Genomic DNA, 16,672 nt, shown 5'->3' with positions numbered 1-16,672 from the left:
GTCACAAGAGGTGAGTGGTAATGGTACAATTGAGGTGGTCTTTGCACTCCATTCATTGATCCCCAGACAGAAAAAAAAAAAATAGTGGAATTAAACGCACCTGAGGACATGAGCGCCAAATCAAAGGTTTTTGAGGGTGAGAGAGGGAGAGAATGAACACCAGGAGGATAGAGAGAGATCCCTGAAGAGGAATCCTCGTGAGATGAGCCGTTGTGGAGAGAGGCAGATTATTCCCGCAAAGTAGGAACACGGACAGAGACAGATCTCCCTTCGCAGCGCGGCTCGGATATCACAGCTTTATTCTTCTCCCCACCTTTGGCAAGTAAGTGAGCGCAAGTACTGAGGGTCCCGCCAAAGCTAGTTTGGCTGATTTACTACCGGGCCAACTGGTGAGCTGGTTTGGGGCCGGCGGGTGATGCGCAGTGCGCTCCAGAGGCGCACTATGAGTGAGGAGAAGAGCTGCGGAGCGCACTGACAGAGACTCTCCGGGAGTTAGAAGTATGTTGACGGCGTTGGGATGTGAGCTGAACTTGTTGTAGAATGGCCCCTCATCTGGCACTGACGACTGAGGGATGGCAGCTTTTCACCACCGCCAGCACCACCTTACCCAGCACCACCACCATCCGAACTACGACCTGCGGCGGCTCTTCCACCGGCTCACCATCGCCTCCTCTCTGAGCATCCTCTGCTTTTCCATGGTCTACCTTCTCACTGGATGCCGGGAGTCGGAACTGACAGAAAACTTTGAAATCAGGCCAGCCACGCGCGATTTCCTTGCGTCGGGCTCAGGATGGCGATACGAGAGAAACGGAACCAGTGTCGCCGGGGAGGGTGCCAACGCGCTCGGCAGCGGTCGTCCCGGGCTGGAGACGAACAGCTCGGGGAAAGAGTGGACGGCCACGCGGAGACTACCCCAGGCTCTAATCATAGGTGTTAAAAAGGGGGGAACCAGGGCTCTGTTGGAGTTCTTGCGGCTCCATCCGGACATCCGCGCTCTAGGGTCCGAGCCACACTTCTTCGACCGTCATTATGCGCGAGGACTGGACTGGTACAGGTACGCACACTTTACGCAACATAGAATAAGAATGACATTTTCTGAAATGATAACGGTTTGTCTTTTCTTTCTTTTTACAAAGTACGAATATGTGTTATTACGGTAGAAATATAAAGTTTTCAGCACACGAAGAGACAATTTCTCAGTATTTATGAAGTGTTTTCCACTTAAAAAAATAATCTCTTCAGAGCTGGACTAAAACCATAAGAAACGTACTGTATCTCATTTTGTTGTGTGCAAGCACTAGTTTTATTGTATTTACAATTAATATGATAAAACTATTTTGACACCCCAGCTTTTGGGAGACATGCATACCCTAACATATCCACAGTTATTCTGTGAGGGTTTAGGTGACAAAGAGACTTCGCCATCTGGCTTTGTCAATCTGTGCATCAGTACATGTGTGTGCCTGCATTGCTCACTGTGTGTGTGTGTAAGTGTGCGTGTAAGTGTGTGTGTGTTTGAACAGAAGAGATAGAGCTTGGGCTGTAGGATGAGTTCTCAGAGTGCAGCAGAGTAATCAGCTCTGGAGCCGGAGCCAGATGTTTCTGTTGTCATGTGGCTCTCTTCTCGCCTGTTCCAAGAAAACTTGGGAAATGTTCAACACACACACATGTAGGACGCTCAGTGAACCCGTCCTGATTGATGCCACTCAGAACTAGTTGAGGGTCATTTGGGATGATATAGCTTCTAACACATTCATGTTCTCAGATATCTGAGCTTTCTTTAGCTTGTTCAACCTGTGCCCTCTGTATGTAACTACAGACCTACGGATGACTGCACGTATGACAGATTATGGCTGATTCTTATGTTCTTCCCTTATTGGCCCTACAGTATCTCTCTGTTTTGCAATGGTAATGTGGCTCTTTTCTTGTGGGAACCAACCAATCGTGGTCATCTAGCCATTCAAATGGCACCCAATGCAGGATTGGGCTTGTATGACCGCTACTTCTTGAATCTCAAAAGGAATTGGGCACCTCATCTCAGTAACACAGAGGGGTAGGTTCAGGTGATAGGACCCAGGGGGGTAATTGCAGTTGGGCCTGAATGGATCCAAATCTGTGACTATGTTGCACGTTGTTAACCAGCTTATAGTATATCACTGGGGATCATTGACTGAGCTCTGGAAGCCTGTTTTACTTGTAGTAACAATTTAATCTATGAGGGTGATAGAGCAACCGTATGAATATCTTCTTTCTCTGTGGTTATTCGACGTTGATTTGACTAGATGCACAGACAGAAAAAAACACCATACACCAAAGCTGTGGGATCAAGACTGAGCCTGAAAATCCCTACCTGGAAGTCTTGGAAAGCCACTGTAGACCCTCCGTCTGTTTTGTGTGTGTGTGTGTGTGTGTGTCACCCCAGGTGATGTGTATGTGACAGCAGATTGTCACGTCTTTCCCTGGAGCCAGATGGGCCTTGTTGTGTGTTGAACCACTTGACATCACTGTCAGCTCTGTCAATTGACCTCTGACTCCAGGTCACTTTACACTGGGAGTTAATGATGTGTTCACACCACTTCATAACAAAGCACACACCCCATAAACACAGACTGACAAAGGACTTCTTTTTCTTTTTTTATTGATGTTTGGGGGAAAAAAGATACTAATTTTTTTCTGTGAAAACAAAAAGAAAATAAAAATAGAGGCAACACAGCTAAAAAACCTGAACAGTTAGACAATTGCTCACTAAGAAATCTGGTTGTGTCTGACTAATACGAGAGTGTGTTTCTAACAAAACATTTCCGGAAACAGCGGTTGTCATGTTGTCGAGGGAGGACGCTGCAGCTTGCAAATAATATTTATTTATCCTCAACTTAACATGTTTAACATCTCATGAATACTAAATATGGATAAAACAGCAGCTTTTTAAAAGTGTTTTTGCAGCTCAAACAGACAAGCTAGCCACCAAGCTAGCAAAAAAAGAGCTGCCTAACACAAGTGTTTTATGATTCACGTTGAGAATAAGAAAAAGTGAATGAAAACAGGAAATATGTGAAAAGCTAATATGCAAAAAGTTGTGTACAGTTTATTGAGGTGTTTTGTTGTCTGTTTAGAAGAAGACTTGATGTGCACAAGGGGAATGGAAACAACCCCTTAGATTAAAGTGAAATGACCCACTCGCTTCAGGTTTCAGGTCTGAGACAGCAAACATTAAACTCACTGGACTGACTGACTTCCCACGTATGATGTAATTTCCTGGATATTCCGTGAGCTGTAAGTAATTCCTGAAGTAGAGCTCGCTCCATTACCTCTTGTGAATGTCCATCACATTTGTTGTTGTCTTTTCCTCCTCAAGGTGTGTTTCTGGTTGGGAAAACTACTTCTTCTATATAATTACAAACACTAACAGTGTAGCGTATACTGCCACCTAAAACCAGTCAATGGAAACATGTCTGATTAACATTTAGTTTTTTTTTTTTTTTTAAACATATGTTTATTGCACATTTTGTTAATTTACAAACGGTGAACAACATAGAAGAAGAAGGTACATACAAGAAAAAAAGCATAGCAATAAAAATGATTAAAATGACATTAATAAATAAATAACTGGAAGGAGAAAAATAAATAAATAATAATATAAATGTGTATGCTAATTCACACATTTAGTTTTTTGCTGTTTTTCAAAAGGTAATTTCAGGTTTACTTCAGTAGTGATTGAAAATCATTTACACTTCATCTTCATTTTAAAGCTAATATGTAGTTTTCTCTGATTGCTTGTTTCATGCCATGCTCATGGACTTCAGAAATAAACTTCTCGATTACTTCTTGTTACTCATGAATTAAGGCAAGAGTATGAACATGAAGATCCAGGTTGTAATTTGCACAAATAGCCCCTGAAGGCATAAGTGCACTTTTCATACCAAACAGCAAATGGAGGGTCAGCTATTGTGCGTTTTTGTGTAAGAATTTTTCCTTTAAACTACATTGCTTTAAATTAAAGTGGGCCAGCTATCGAGTATCTTCCTCGGAATCCCTCCTCTTTTCTTTGAGAGTAAAATTACATTTAGCTTCACCAGGGCAATTGATATCAGAGCTCCTGACAAAGATCCCCTAATGGTGTTTGGAGCGCAGATTGAATCTGAAAGACTGCTGCGATGAGCCCTGAGATGGACTGGAACTTTCCTCCTTACTGCTCCGTCTGGGATCGATAGCGCTATCTCCTCACCCTGACCTTGGGTTGACTTCAGCATTAGAGTGGTTAGCTTTGGTCAGCTCGGCTTCTGTTACAATTAGCAGGAAGCTTTATCCTACATTGGCATAACCACCCCAGCTCCCTTGCATAGGCACACAGGGGTCATATTACACGGAGCTTTTTCTTCTTCATTTTTTGGGGGGGCAGCTGCAAAGGAATCCATTAAAATTGCTCAGCTGGAAATTCACATCTTACTTATGAGTGTTTCCTGCTGAAAGATGACACGACAGGTGATGGGTGACAAAAGGGTGATAAAATGGAGGAAGTAGAGATAAAACTCAGAGTAGTTGGGGGTTAAGGGGTGAAGTCAGTGTTACCACAATCTCACACATCTCTGCTGACCTTTGCTTCAACCCAGGGGACTGTCATCAGAGCTGGTCATGTGTGTGTGTGTTTGTGTGTGTGTAAGCCTTACCTCTTCTTCAGGTTCCGTCACAGTCTGGAAACCGTTTTGTCCTCTAGACAGCCAGGCTGGTATTTTGCTCTTGAGATTCAGCAAAATTTGTCAATATATTATTGACACTGAGTTACTGGCACGGCTTTAACTTGTTATTTCCAAGAAGTCACAGTGAAAAATAAATCTGAACAACCCCTTTAAGAATAAGAGGGCTGACATGTCGCGAGCAAGGCTTAAGCTTAGTTATTGACTGGCTTGCATATAATTTCTTATCCTGTACGATGACCTCAACTACACCATGACATGGATGGCCATGAACAGTATACAATATTTTGCTAACAGAGAGTAAAAGCTTCTAGAGAAATGGAGATGAGGATGAAGAATGACAAATGAGTTCCTTGGCAAAAATAGAAATGTTTACACCAAGTTCAGCTGGAGATGATGGCATGTAAAATCATTCATTTAATTTCACCATCCTCTAAAGCAGTTTTCCTAGCACAGAATGAGCCTTTAAGGAGTAATTACATTCTGCATAAAGTATACGAATATTAGTAAAACATTAGTTTGAAAGAGGGGGGTGGAAGCCAAAGGCAAAGAGGCAAATTAAATAAAAAAGACAGGCACGATCACCCAATCACAATAGGCACATAAAAGATCGAAAAACACCTATCTATCACATCTTAGTTGCTGTTCACACTAACACAAAATATGCCTTTCAACAGCTTCACACAAAAACTCGGCTAACATACCACACTCTGCAGTTTTCCTCATTTTTTGACTTTGAATGATTAAAACTGTGATTCCATTAGCGTTTGCTTTACAGCAGAATATTTGGTTGTGTCAAACAAGGCAACTTAGTTGGGTTACCAAACAGCCTTGTGTAAAATATAGGCCTGGTTGCTATAGATAAGACTGACAAGTCGACAAGTGCAAGCCAAAGAATTCATATGTAAGACTACATCATTTTTCTTGTTCAACAGTTGTATGAATAATTATTTGAAACATAGAATCATAGAAGATTTCAAATTTTTCTCAGTATGAATCACTTCGATGTCGGAGACTGTCCTTTGGGGGTGGTTAAAAGCTGTTTTAGGGGCACAAAAACTATATGTCATCAATGTGGGAAAAACTGCTCCTTGTTGCAAAGGTTAGCATAAAACAAATGTTGGTCATTAGCTAAGGTGTTGTCGTGGTAAATTTTTAATGGCTACAGATTTTGTAGGATAGCTAAAGAGTTTTGTTGGTTTTGTATATTTATATTTGTATTCTCTGGTGGCCCCAGTCTTATTGTTCTTGTTAGAACCACTTTCTAAAGAGTTTTATAAAATGCTTTGGATTTCCCACAACATAATCTCATGGCAAATCCTTACTGCACCATTTCAGGTGCTTTTTGCTTGTCATTTATTCATATTTTAAGCCTTTGGCATGTTATTTTACGCTAGAATGGTTATGGTTAGGAAACAGCATAGGGCAGGGTATCATCTTATCACTATACATAGTGAAAAATGACACACAAAACTAATCATACGCAACATGCCACACAAAAACTATGCCTTTTCATTAGAGCAGGCTTTTTCCCAAGCTTCAGACTCAGAAAAAAATGACCCTTAATTGGTTAGAATTAAAGTTGTGACACCATTCCTGTCACCATATACAATAACATAAATGGAGGACTAAAATGACTAAAATGTCTTTTCAGAGTCAGCTGCTCCAATGGAACTGATTCATTTGCAATTCAAATTGAACTCATTATGGGAAGCTTTTAAATTCATACCCATACATTGATGGCTTTGTCCTGCAATGACACAGCACATGATGTCACTTGGGTTTTTGTGTTTGTACACTTTCCCATGCAAATCACAGAAGATTAGCCACCAAAGCATTTATTGCTCAGCAGGATTTGGCAGACTGGAATTAGCAGCCAATAAAAAAAATGTGGATATTTTGACAAATAAGGTTTATTTATCTTTTTTTTTCTATATTTTGTATAGCTGACTTTGAGATAGCATTTCAGTGGGTATAGCTTTAGTCATCTCGACTAAAGCTATAGGGTCAGATCTCATTTTGGCTCCTGGTTCGGGTATTATTCGTTGTGTGTGTTACTGGGGTTCAGGTGTGTTCCGCCCTGTTCTTGTACTGTACCGAAGGTGATCACCATAAGGCCCAGACGGGTGGGGCGATTTGGCCGTCATTAAGGCCCTCCCCTGGGACTTGGAAACCAAAAGCACAGGCAGGGGGGTCCAGGGCCCCTCTATGATGGATGTCTCCTGGAAGTGGACAGGGCACAGCCACAATGGACTGATCCCTTAATGGTCCCTCATACAGAGAAAATGGATGAGTGGTCCCCTAGTAACACGCTCACACAAACACACAAATACACACTGAAATTTGACACGTAAATAAGCAGTCAGGTGTGTATAACGATTGCAGTCAATATGGTGCTACTCTCTGATTGGCTATTGTTTCATCTTTGGATCAAACATTGAAGATGAACAGGACAGATTTTACATTTTTGATCCAGCACACCCTTAACCACCCTCCCCCTCCAATTCTTTGCTGCCTATGTCCTGCTGTACTTGTGATGATCATTGTAATTGCTTCACATTTTTTAACATACACACACGCACACACATCACATGACACAGCATGCCACTGATGGGGCTCCAGAGGGTTCTGGCTCCCTCAGTCTCCACCTGCCACTCTCAGTCCCAGCTGAGCCCCACCGCTACATTACCATTGTCAATAGCACCTCCACTCTTCATACACCCCATCATACTACTCTCAGTCCAATACATATAATCTTCACTGTTCCTAGCTGTGCACCCTTCACACCCACATATATGAAGTTACCCTAAGCCCCCATAGGATCAATAGCCAGTGGCCTTGGCTGGCCCAAAGTAATTCACTGGGGAAGTGTGCTGAAATATTGGAAAATGGACGACAAAAAAGAGGATCCTCAAAGGCAAGGGGAGGCTTCATATAAGCTACCGGATAATCCCTGTGTTCATCATACTGGATGTTTGATCTCACACTGAGTAGTAAATGAGCAGTATAAGGACAAAGCCAGTGCAGGAGTTTTAAACTGACAATTAATTCTGTTGTCTTATTTGGGGGGATTTTTCTGTAACACATGGTGTCTCCAGACGGTCCTATTCACCTGCTAATGTTTGGCTCTAATGAAGGGGAGGTTATTACTTCCCCCTTACTCCTATTCCACTCCTTCACTGTGCATGCACCGATCTATCCAGCAGAAGTTACTGCTGCAGCAAAAGTAGAATATCTGACTTCTGACTTAATTTTCTAAATAACAAAGGCAGAATCAATGAGACATTTATTACACTGTTCAAAACCATTGATTTGGAAGACTTCTGGGTCATGCTTTGCTTCTGCTAACCATGACTATTCTGTGTTATTCCACTTTTCAGCTCACTTTAGTTCTGTTCGAAAATCTGCATTCAAATGGAAGCATGCATTGTACATAAAGACCAGACATCATTTTGCACAGGTGACATTATTTATGACTGTTGTGTCTGTGTTGTAGAGACTGGGGAGAAGACCTCTTGCCTGGACCAACTGCAAGCAGATATCACTTTAACCTCAAGTAGCTCCGTTGCTCAGCCTTTGTTAGCTAGCTAGCTTCCTCGCACTGTTTCATCTTTATTTTTCATTAGTAGGTTGTGCTTACTGCTTATACTTGCTAACTTGCTATTTGCTAACTACAATGTGAACTCAACATTAAAATTAGGGCTGGGCAACGATTAAGATTTTTAATCTAATTAATCACATGATTTCCCTGATTAATCACGATTAATCGCATTTGTACACAAAATCCAAAAATTTATTCAAAAGTAGTGTATAGCTTTTAGCATTTAGTTTTATTTTAAATGTACTACTATATGAATGAAAGTGCCAACATTTGTTGTGCAAACACACTTTTAACATCAGCATCTTTCTGTAGTTTTTATGTAGAAGCCTCGCTCCACTGTCTGTTTCCTTGAATGACTTGCTGCTATCAGTTGTGTGTTTTGCCTTTAAGTGATATTTTAGACTGGAACTACTACGCTGAGAAGACAATTCAACTTGGCAGTGTTTACAGATGACTTTGGTTCTGTCGACTCCGCCGTCTGGAAGAACTTTAAAATGAAAATGGCCGAGTAAAAGTTCCGTACCCTTCTCCATGTTTGGTGGATCCGCCGATTACTTTCTTTTCCGGTTCCGCAGCAGACAGCAGCAGACTTTTACAAAATAAAAGCTTGTGAGCAACAGACTTGTACAATAATAAAATAAATAATAAAACAGGGGTGGTCCGTGGCGTAGTGGGTTGAGCAGGCGCCCCATGTACAAGAGGCTATAGTCCTCGCTGCAGCTGGCCCCGGTTCAAGTTAAAAAATTTTAAAAGTTTTTTAAAAATTAAAAAAAAAAAAAAAAACAAACCTGCGTTAATGTGCAATAAAATATTTATCGGCGTTAAATAATTAAGACGTTAACGCGATAATAATGAGTTAACTTGCCCAGCCCTAATTAAAATGAACAACCCCCCCCCCCCCCAAAAAAAAATGACCTTGACAACAAACATCTGTATGTGTCTGTATCACACAACCATCTAATACCAAACTAAAAACAAAATTATCCAAAAAATGTTGCATGTGAGGTATAGTTAGAGTATTCAATTTGGGTTCTTTCTGCATTCAATTTGAATTGTTAAGTTGGAATTTGTGCATTTCTGGGATGCCCCCCAAAGTTGGATTTCCGACTTGGAAAGTGAAAGGAACCTCACTTAGCCTGATCTCAAACACCATCATGCTGTCATTTTCATGGCAAAATACAAAGTAATGCTTTGCCATCAATTGGTGGTGTCTAACTTGGTCAGTGAGCAAACCTTTCTTCTTTTCCGGTTACTTGAGTCGGACACTATCAGTTCTGGTGTGACGTCCTTCTATGTACAGGCTGTCAGTTTAACAGACATTAATAATGAGGGGGTGGCGTTTATGGGACATATAGCAAGCAGCATACAGGGTTGAATGTGGGGTGGCCAATCTTGGATTGAGTCAGCTGGAGGAATGAAGTGGAAAGCACACCCAACTGTCATTGGTGCTTAGACTGTGGGTAGGTTTGGTAATTGGCTTTAGGGTAGGGACCCTTTGAAAGGAAACATGTTTAAAGCAATACATAGGCCGATTTGAAAACAGCTGCGAAGATGTGAAGAAATTAAAGCTCTCAGGAGCGCACCACCCCATGAGCTCATTTAATAGACTTGGGACAATTAAAAGTGGCTGAATTTAAGTCACTAAATTAAGGAATAACCTCACTGCATAAAGTGCCAAAAAGTGGGCAAGCAGTGATGTGGAAAGAGGATGGGGGAGGGCATGTGAGGCAGGAAAAGAATGAAATTGGAGCTCTCTGAACCTTTCTGAGATACTGTTATGGTGTACAGTCACGTGGCCGTTCTTTCAGTGAACACCAAAGTATTACACAATTCGGGAGTAATTATGCATCAACACACAAGTGGCCGCCGAAATGAAAAAATAATTAAAAGTATCATGGTCGACTGAAAGTATTCACTAATGCACTATACTTAGACCAGTGACATTTAACACAACCAATGGCACTGTGATTCTGAGAAAATGTTCCTCATTCATCCAGGCATAAAATGGAATTCAAGTCACAGACATATCCTCAAGATTACAAAGTTTTCAATGCCAGAAGTATGATATGGGCATATTTAGTTATTAGAAAAGCTAACAGCTATTTTGTCTGTCAATTAGTGCGTCTGTGCTAACCTCAAAGAAGAAGCATATTTATAATAGATCTTTTCTTTTGATGGTGCTCTTAGGGGCAGTAATTAGCTCTTTGTGCTTAGGTAATGGTATGGGGCTCTTGGCTCCGAGGCTATTCACAGACAGATTGCTAATGGAGGCGCGTTTGTATCCACTCCCATCATTCCTTCATCAGTCACCCACCCCTTTCATTTGAAACACTCTAAGCAAATGCTCTGAGATGTGCGCATCCAGACACACACTCACACGCATATGCGCACACGCACACAAAGTCCTTAAAGGGTCTGGTAAAAATCCGCCACACCCACCCTTCATGTCTGCAAATTGTTTGTGTGCCATGTGCGTGTGTGATTTTTAAAAATGTTCCTTTGGGGGGGGGGTGTGTTAGAATTTGAGAGATGGGTCTGTGGGGAAAGCAGAAGCATGATAGCGAGGGCTTTACTAATGAGTGAATAATGAGTGTATGTTTGTGTTTTGCAGTGTGTGCACATGTAGTCGTGTGTGTGTGTGTGTGTGTGTGTGTGTGTGTGTGTGTGTGTGTGTGTGTAACAGACTACATGGCTCCTCCTGCTCAGGGTATTGGAGTTAAAAGGGAAGTCTTCAGGCTAAGTGGTGGTGAGCACTGCCTCACACCAATCAGATCAAATGAAATCGCAGCGTGAGTGCATTTGTGTTTGTCAGATTTAGGGGGAGAGCATATATTGATATGAGGTTGTGTTTCAGTTGCATCTGAAACCTGAGGACAGTCAGAGCATCCTGTCCTTATCATCTGTGTGTGTGTCTCCTCTGGTCGCTCTCTCTCCATCCTTCTTTTATTAATGTCTCATTTAGAACACATTAGACCAATTTTCATGGACTCAGTTTTGTGATATACCCCTAAAATAGGAGACAAGGGCAAAAAGGAAAAACAAAACAAAAAATAACAAAAGACAGGGGCACCTCTGTGTTCACAGCCAACCAAAAAATGCAATGTTGTCACAAAGCCGACACTGTAACCTGTGATGATGAGCGTGGACTCTGTATATTTTTCATGACCACTCAGTTAAACTTTTGAAAGTAATAGAGTAACTTTAAATCGAGTATTCAACGTAGTGTTTCACAGCAACAATGGAACTTTTTCAGTTCAGTCTCACTGTTTATATGGGCATCGTTTTCAGAGGAAATCAAGAGAATGACAAATACTACTGACAAGCTGGTGAAAATACTGAAACATTTTCCTCAAAGGTTGGTTGATGAGCCAAAGCACAGCTAAAAGGAAAGTGAGAGACACAAACTGTGTTTGTGTATGTTAAGTCACTTTTTTGTTTGCTTTCTGCTTTTACAAAGTCAAATGTATTTTGTCAGCCATTTCTATCGGCATTCTTCACCATTCATACATAAATTAAACCATGCCACAGGAGTAATTTGTTTTTATTGGCAAACTTCTGCTTTGCATTTATTCACTTAAAGGGAACCAATGAATTTTTGGAATGTCAGAGTGTCGGTAGGTAGGTAAATTACATCTAAAATTCTAAGAATTGACCAGCAGTTAAAGCGAGGCTGATCTATAATTTAAATGAGCTGAGATGCTGATTCAGAGCTATGTGTGATCGAGGCGGTGTGTGTTTGTTCAGTTGGTCAGGTGTGTGTGGCAGGTGTGCTGGCAGATGCCCCCGAGGCCCCAGCCAGTCCCGTGGGGCCTCTGGAATCATTTACCTCTAAATGAGTCCCATCTGCTGGCCTTGGCGTGTAGGTAGACGGGAACAGAGTGAGACACATCAGCGGAGGACTCCTGTTTATGTTGCGCCGCTGTTTGCCTGGAGGACTGGAAACTACTGCCTGTACACTCTGCCACTCCCCATGCTGTCATGAGTGTTTGTATGATGTATGTCACAGTGAGTAATGGAGTGTGGGCTTGTATGGGGCCGTGTGTGCTGTGATCAGTGTATGTTCTGAGATCAGGGGAACCTCACCATTTACTCAACTTTACAGGATAATATCTGTGAATCCTGAACTCATGGAAGAAATTTAACCCTGCATCCACAAATAGAAGATTAAAAAACTACAATTACTCCTTTGTCTGTTTGTTATAGATGAAAACACCTCTGTAAAATTGGTAAGGTATTTTAACTAGGGCTTAATCTAATTAATCACATGATTTCCCTGATTCATCACGATTAATCGCATTTGTACGCAAAATCCAAAAATGAATCCAAAAGTAGTGTATAGCTTTTAGCATTTAGTTTTATTTTAAATGTGCTGCCATATGAATGAAAGTGCCATAACATTTGTTGTGCAAACACACTTTTAACATCAGCATCTTTCTGTAGTTTTTATGTAGAAGCCTCGCTCCACTGTCTGTTTCCTTGAATGACTTGCTGCTATCAGTTGTGTGTTTTGCCTTTAAGTGATATTTTAGACTGGAACTACTACGCTGAGAAGACAATTCAACTTGGCAGTGTTTACAGATGACTTTGGTTCTGTCTGGAAGAACTTTAAAATGAAAACGGCAGAGTAAAAGTTCCGTACCCTTCTCCATGTTTGGTGGATCCGCCAATTACTTTCTTTTCCTGTTCCGCAGCAGACAGCAGCAGACTTTTACAAAATAAAAGCCTGTGAGCAACAGACTTTTACAATAATAAAATAAATAATAAAACAAGGGTGGTCTGTGGCGTAGTGGGTTGAGCAGGCGCCCCATGTACAAGAGGCTATAGTCCTCGCTGCAGCTGGCCCCGGTTCAAGTCCCATATTGGGAATAAATAAAACCTGCGTTAATGTGCGATAAAATATTTATCGGCGTTAAGTAATTAACAAATTAACGCGATAATAACGAATTAACTCGCCCAGCCCTAATTTTAACACTATACAAATTTCCTTATGCTCCTATTCGTTACATTGATTTAAGCAATTCCTCCAAATTTGAAGATATTTGATCAGAAAGTGTGCACACTAGAAAATATTTAATACATATTGTAGTAGTGTCACAATCAATCATTCTAAACTGTGAGGCAGCATATCCCTCATGCCCATATAAATTTGGGCTCAGGTTGTTGTTTTTTGGAGCACAGTGTTCACATGACGTATAGAACTACTACACATGAATAGTAAAATGTGTGACTCCAGATCACGTATATTATCCTCTGACTGTAATATGATCTGAACCTTACTTTGTACCTTCATTCTCTCTCTAACCATGTAACAGCAAACTCTAACCATTTGCGAGTGAAACTGAAGAAAAAAGAGAAAGACTAGAAAATTTGTAGAATGGGTGTCGAACTCTTGGTCTTGGTTAATCTGTGGATTAATAGCTCCCATGATCCCATGAAGCAATCCCATGAGATGAAGAGTGTCAAACGTGTACATTGTTCAGCATTTGGTGAATAATTTGGGTCAATATCACATATTAATACACAGAAAGACATGGAGCACAGAGGCCTTAAATGTTGTTGTCATCGCATAGAGACCTTTGCTGCTTCTGTGTAGGTAACTGAGAAGGGAAATAAAAGTATATTTGTGCTGGATTTCCATTTAGAACTCATGTCATTACCCTACATGCTCTGTTGGACTATGGAGAATGTTATAAAATTAAACAAAATCTTAGTGCTTAGAGTACTTTCTGAGTTGTGCATCCACAAAACTCAAAGGTAATTGAGTATTTCAGGATTTCACTTCATACTGTTGAAGTTCTTACTTGATTCTAAATAAAGTTCCAAAGCCTAAATTAAGAAGGGGTTGAAATCTTAATGATTCCAAACTGGCTTCAGATATCTGAGAATGAGTAATGTATTCAACTAATTGAATCTATCTTCAATTTGATCTTTATGTAATACAGTTTACAACAGTTTACCAAAAGTCATCTCAAGGCACTTTAGAAAAAAAGGAAAAAGTCCAATGAAATAGCTAAATGAACATGTTCTTTTTACTGTACTTTCAGAAGTATGATGCCTAAAGCCCTCGATGGCCAGATTGTCATGGAGAAGACGCCACGTTACTTTGTTACCGTGGACGCGCCGGCGAGAGTTCACGCCATGTCACAGGATGTGAAGCTGATTGTGGTCGTGCGGGACCCCGTCACTCGAGCCATATCTGATTACACACAGATCATCTCCAAGACCCCAGACATCCCTCCCTTTGAGACCCTGGCCTTCAAAAACCGCACCAAAGGTACACTGATTCCGGTGCTTCTTGTCAAGTTTGGTTAAGGTTTTATTTTTTCACATGCTCTCTCTTAGAAAAAGTAGCACATTTTAGTGCAGAGAAACCAGAGGGTTTCAAAATGTATTTGTCTATTTTCTTAATGTCAAACTGTTCAGAAGTATTCATTCAAATCCATGTAAAATGTACTATTGTTGGTACTTTATGTGCTGCCATAATAGCCTCCAAAAACAAAAGCTATTTTCACACATGCTCTGTAGCTCGGAAATATTTTGGAAATGTTCTGAAATGGTGCCATGTGAGAACGTAAATGTCCCCAGCATTTGCTCTACGCTTCTAGCAGAGGTTTTGTATTAAGCCCCAAAGTAAAAAAGAGCGTTTACTGCTGTGTGAGCGAGTGTACTTGCTGGTAACAGTGACGAGTATACTGCTTTCCAGTCTGTACTTTTTGAATAATATCCTGCCTCCTTATGTGCTCTATACAGATACTTCCCCTCACCCAATAGCACACATATCATGCAGAAATACATATATGAACTGCAAGTGAAAAAAAGTCTGGACTAAATTGTCCACACATTGTCCTTAATCTCTGGTGATCATTTGTGAAAAAAAGGTGTCTTGCATTATTTTGGATTAAACTTTAAAAAAAAATTAAAAATCCCCCAACCTTGTTTGTCCCTCCGTGGACAGCTGTTGGTTCTACTTACCATTGCTTACTGGAAACACCTTTACAAGGGTTCCCAGTTCAGAGCCGTTCCAACCTAATGGTTTGAAAAATAAGTATTGATCTTTGACTGATGATAATGTTTGTTTGCCAGTTCATTATGTAAATTAATACTCAAGAGAAAAATAAAACAGACTTTTCTCGTGTTCTCCACCTTTGTCTCTAGGTCAGATTGACTCTCTGTGGAGCCCGCTGTGGATCGGGCTGTATGCTCAGCACATGGAGCGTTGGCTGGCTTGGTTCCCCAGGACTCAGATCCATCTGGTCAGTGGCGAGAGGCTCATCTCAGACCCGGCTGGAGAACTGGGCAAAGTCCAGGACTTTCTGGGCCTTCAGAGGATAGTTACAGACAAGCACTTCTACTTTAACAAAACGAAGGGCTTTCCCTGCCTGAAGAAGCCGGAGGGCAGCAGTAAACCTCACTGCCTAGGGAAGACAAAAGGGAGGACACACGTCTCTATAGACCCAGGGGTCATTCAGTTATTGAGGGATTTCTACAAGCCCCATAACCAGCGCTTCTATCAGATAGCAGGACAAGACTTTGGATGGCAGTGACCTTTTGACTGTGTAGAACTAGAAGCTTCTGTTGACACTGCCTTGGGTAGAAGCCTGTGCAAACCTGCCATTTGATTGTGACAGATGAGACTAAAAAGAGTGCACAAAAGAGGGCCAATTATATTCCTCTGACCAGCGAAGCAGCATCTCAGAGACTTGATAATAAAATGCTTTTGTCAATATATTCAAGTCCATCAATCAGTCATCCTGTTCAAGTATATGAAAGACAAGCACGCCATTTTATATATCATAGATGTTCAGTCGAGGTGGTTTAATAAAGCATTTCAGCGCAGAGGTTGTAATGAAACTGTGGTTGTTATAGATTGTGGCTTTATAAATGTTGAACAGTGACAACAAGTATAGCTTTTAGTGTCTTTGGTCTCCAGTTAAATTCTGACCCGCTCTCAGCTGTAGTTGTACAAGCAACTCAAGAACTGGAGCATTTTCTACAAGCTCAAATTTCCACAAGTTTGTTTTTCAACTAATTTGCTTTCAACCCGCAGAGTTTTAAGAATTCAAGGGGCAATCAATGCATACATGTTGAGTACTGTCCTGCAAGCACTGTTTCCAAAAGAAGGGGGATGAATCTTTTATGTGGCAAACAACAGAAGAGTGAGCGAGAGAGTCTTTGTATGAGCTCAGATGTAACTGAGTGGTTTTGTATTCTTGAATAATGAATTAGGATAAGTGGAAGCGGTGAGGATCGCTTGGCATATTTGCATGCCGTGCTTGGGTTAGCATCCCACTGCAAGACAAGTCTACCGCGCCGAACCTTTAGACAAGTGAAGGGACCACTGGAGGACAACCGAAACAGGATCAAAAGCAAAAATCAA

At 41.1% G+C, this 16,672-nt stretch overlaps 1 protein-coding gene across 1 annotated transcript; it reads left to right on the top strand.

Moving 5' to 3' along the window:
• Positions 1-572: 572 nt before the first annotated feature.
• hs3st3l (heparan sulfate (glucosamine) 3-O-sulfotransferase 3-like) lies at positions 573-15,945 on the top strand. The gene is made up of 3 exons (XM_075457453.1): positions 573-1,054; positions 14,340-14,569; positions 15,451-15,945. The coding sequence occupies exons 1-3, from the start codon at positions 573-575 to the stop codon at positions 15,837-15,839; spliced, it is 1,101 nt and encodes a 366-aa protein (XP_075313568.1). The 3' UTR covers positions 15,840-15,945.
• The last annotated feature ends 727 nt before the right edge of the window (positions 15,946-16,672 follow it).

The sequence above is a fragment of the Odontesthes bonariensis genome, chromosome 23, assembly GCF_027942865.1.
Source record: "Odontesthes bonariensis isolate fOdoBon6 chromosome 23, fOdoBon6.hap1, whole genome shotgun sequence".
In the NCBI taxonomy this organism is placed as follows: Eukaryota; Metazoa; Chordata; class Actinopteri; order Atheriniformes; family Atherinopsidae; genus Odontesthes; species Odontesthes bonariensis.
Note: the sequence above shows the minus strand (reverse complement) of the source record. Positions and strands in the feature narration are given on the sequence as shown.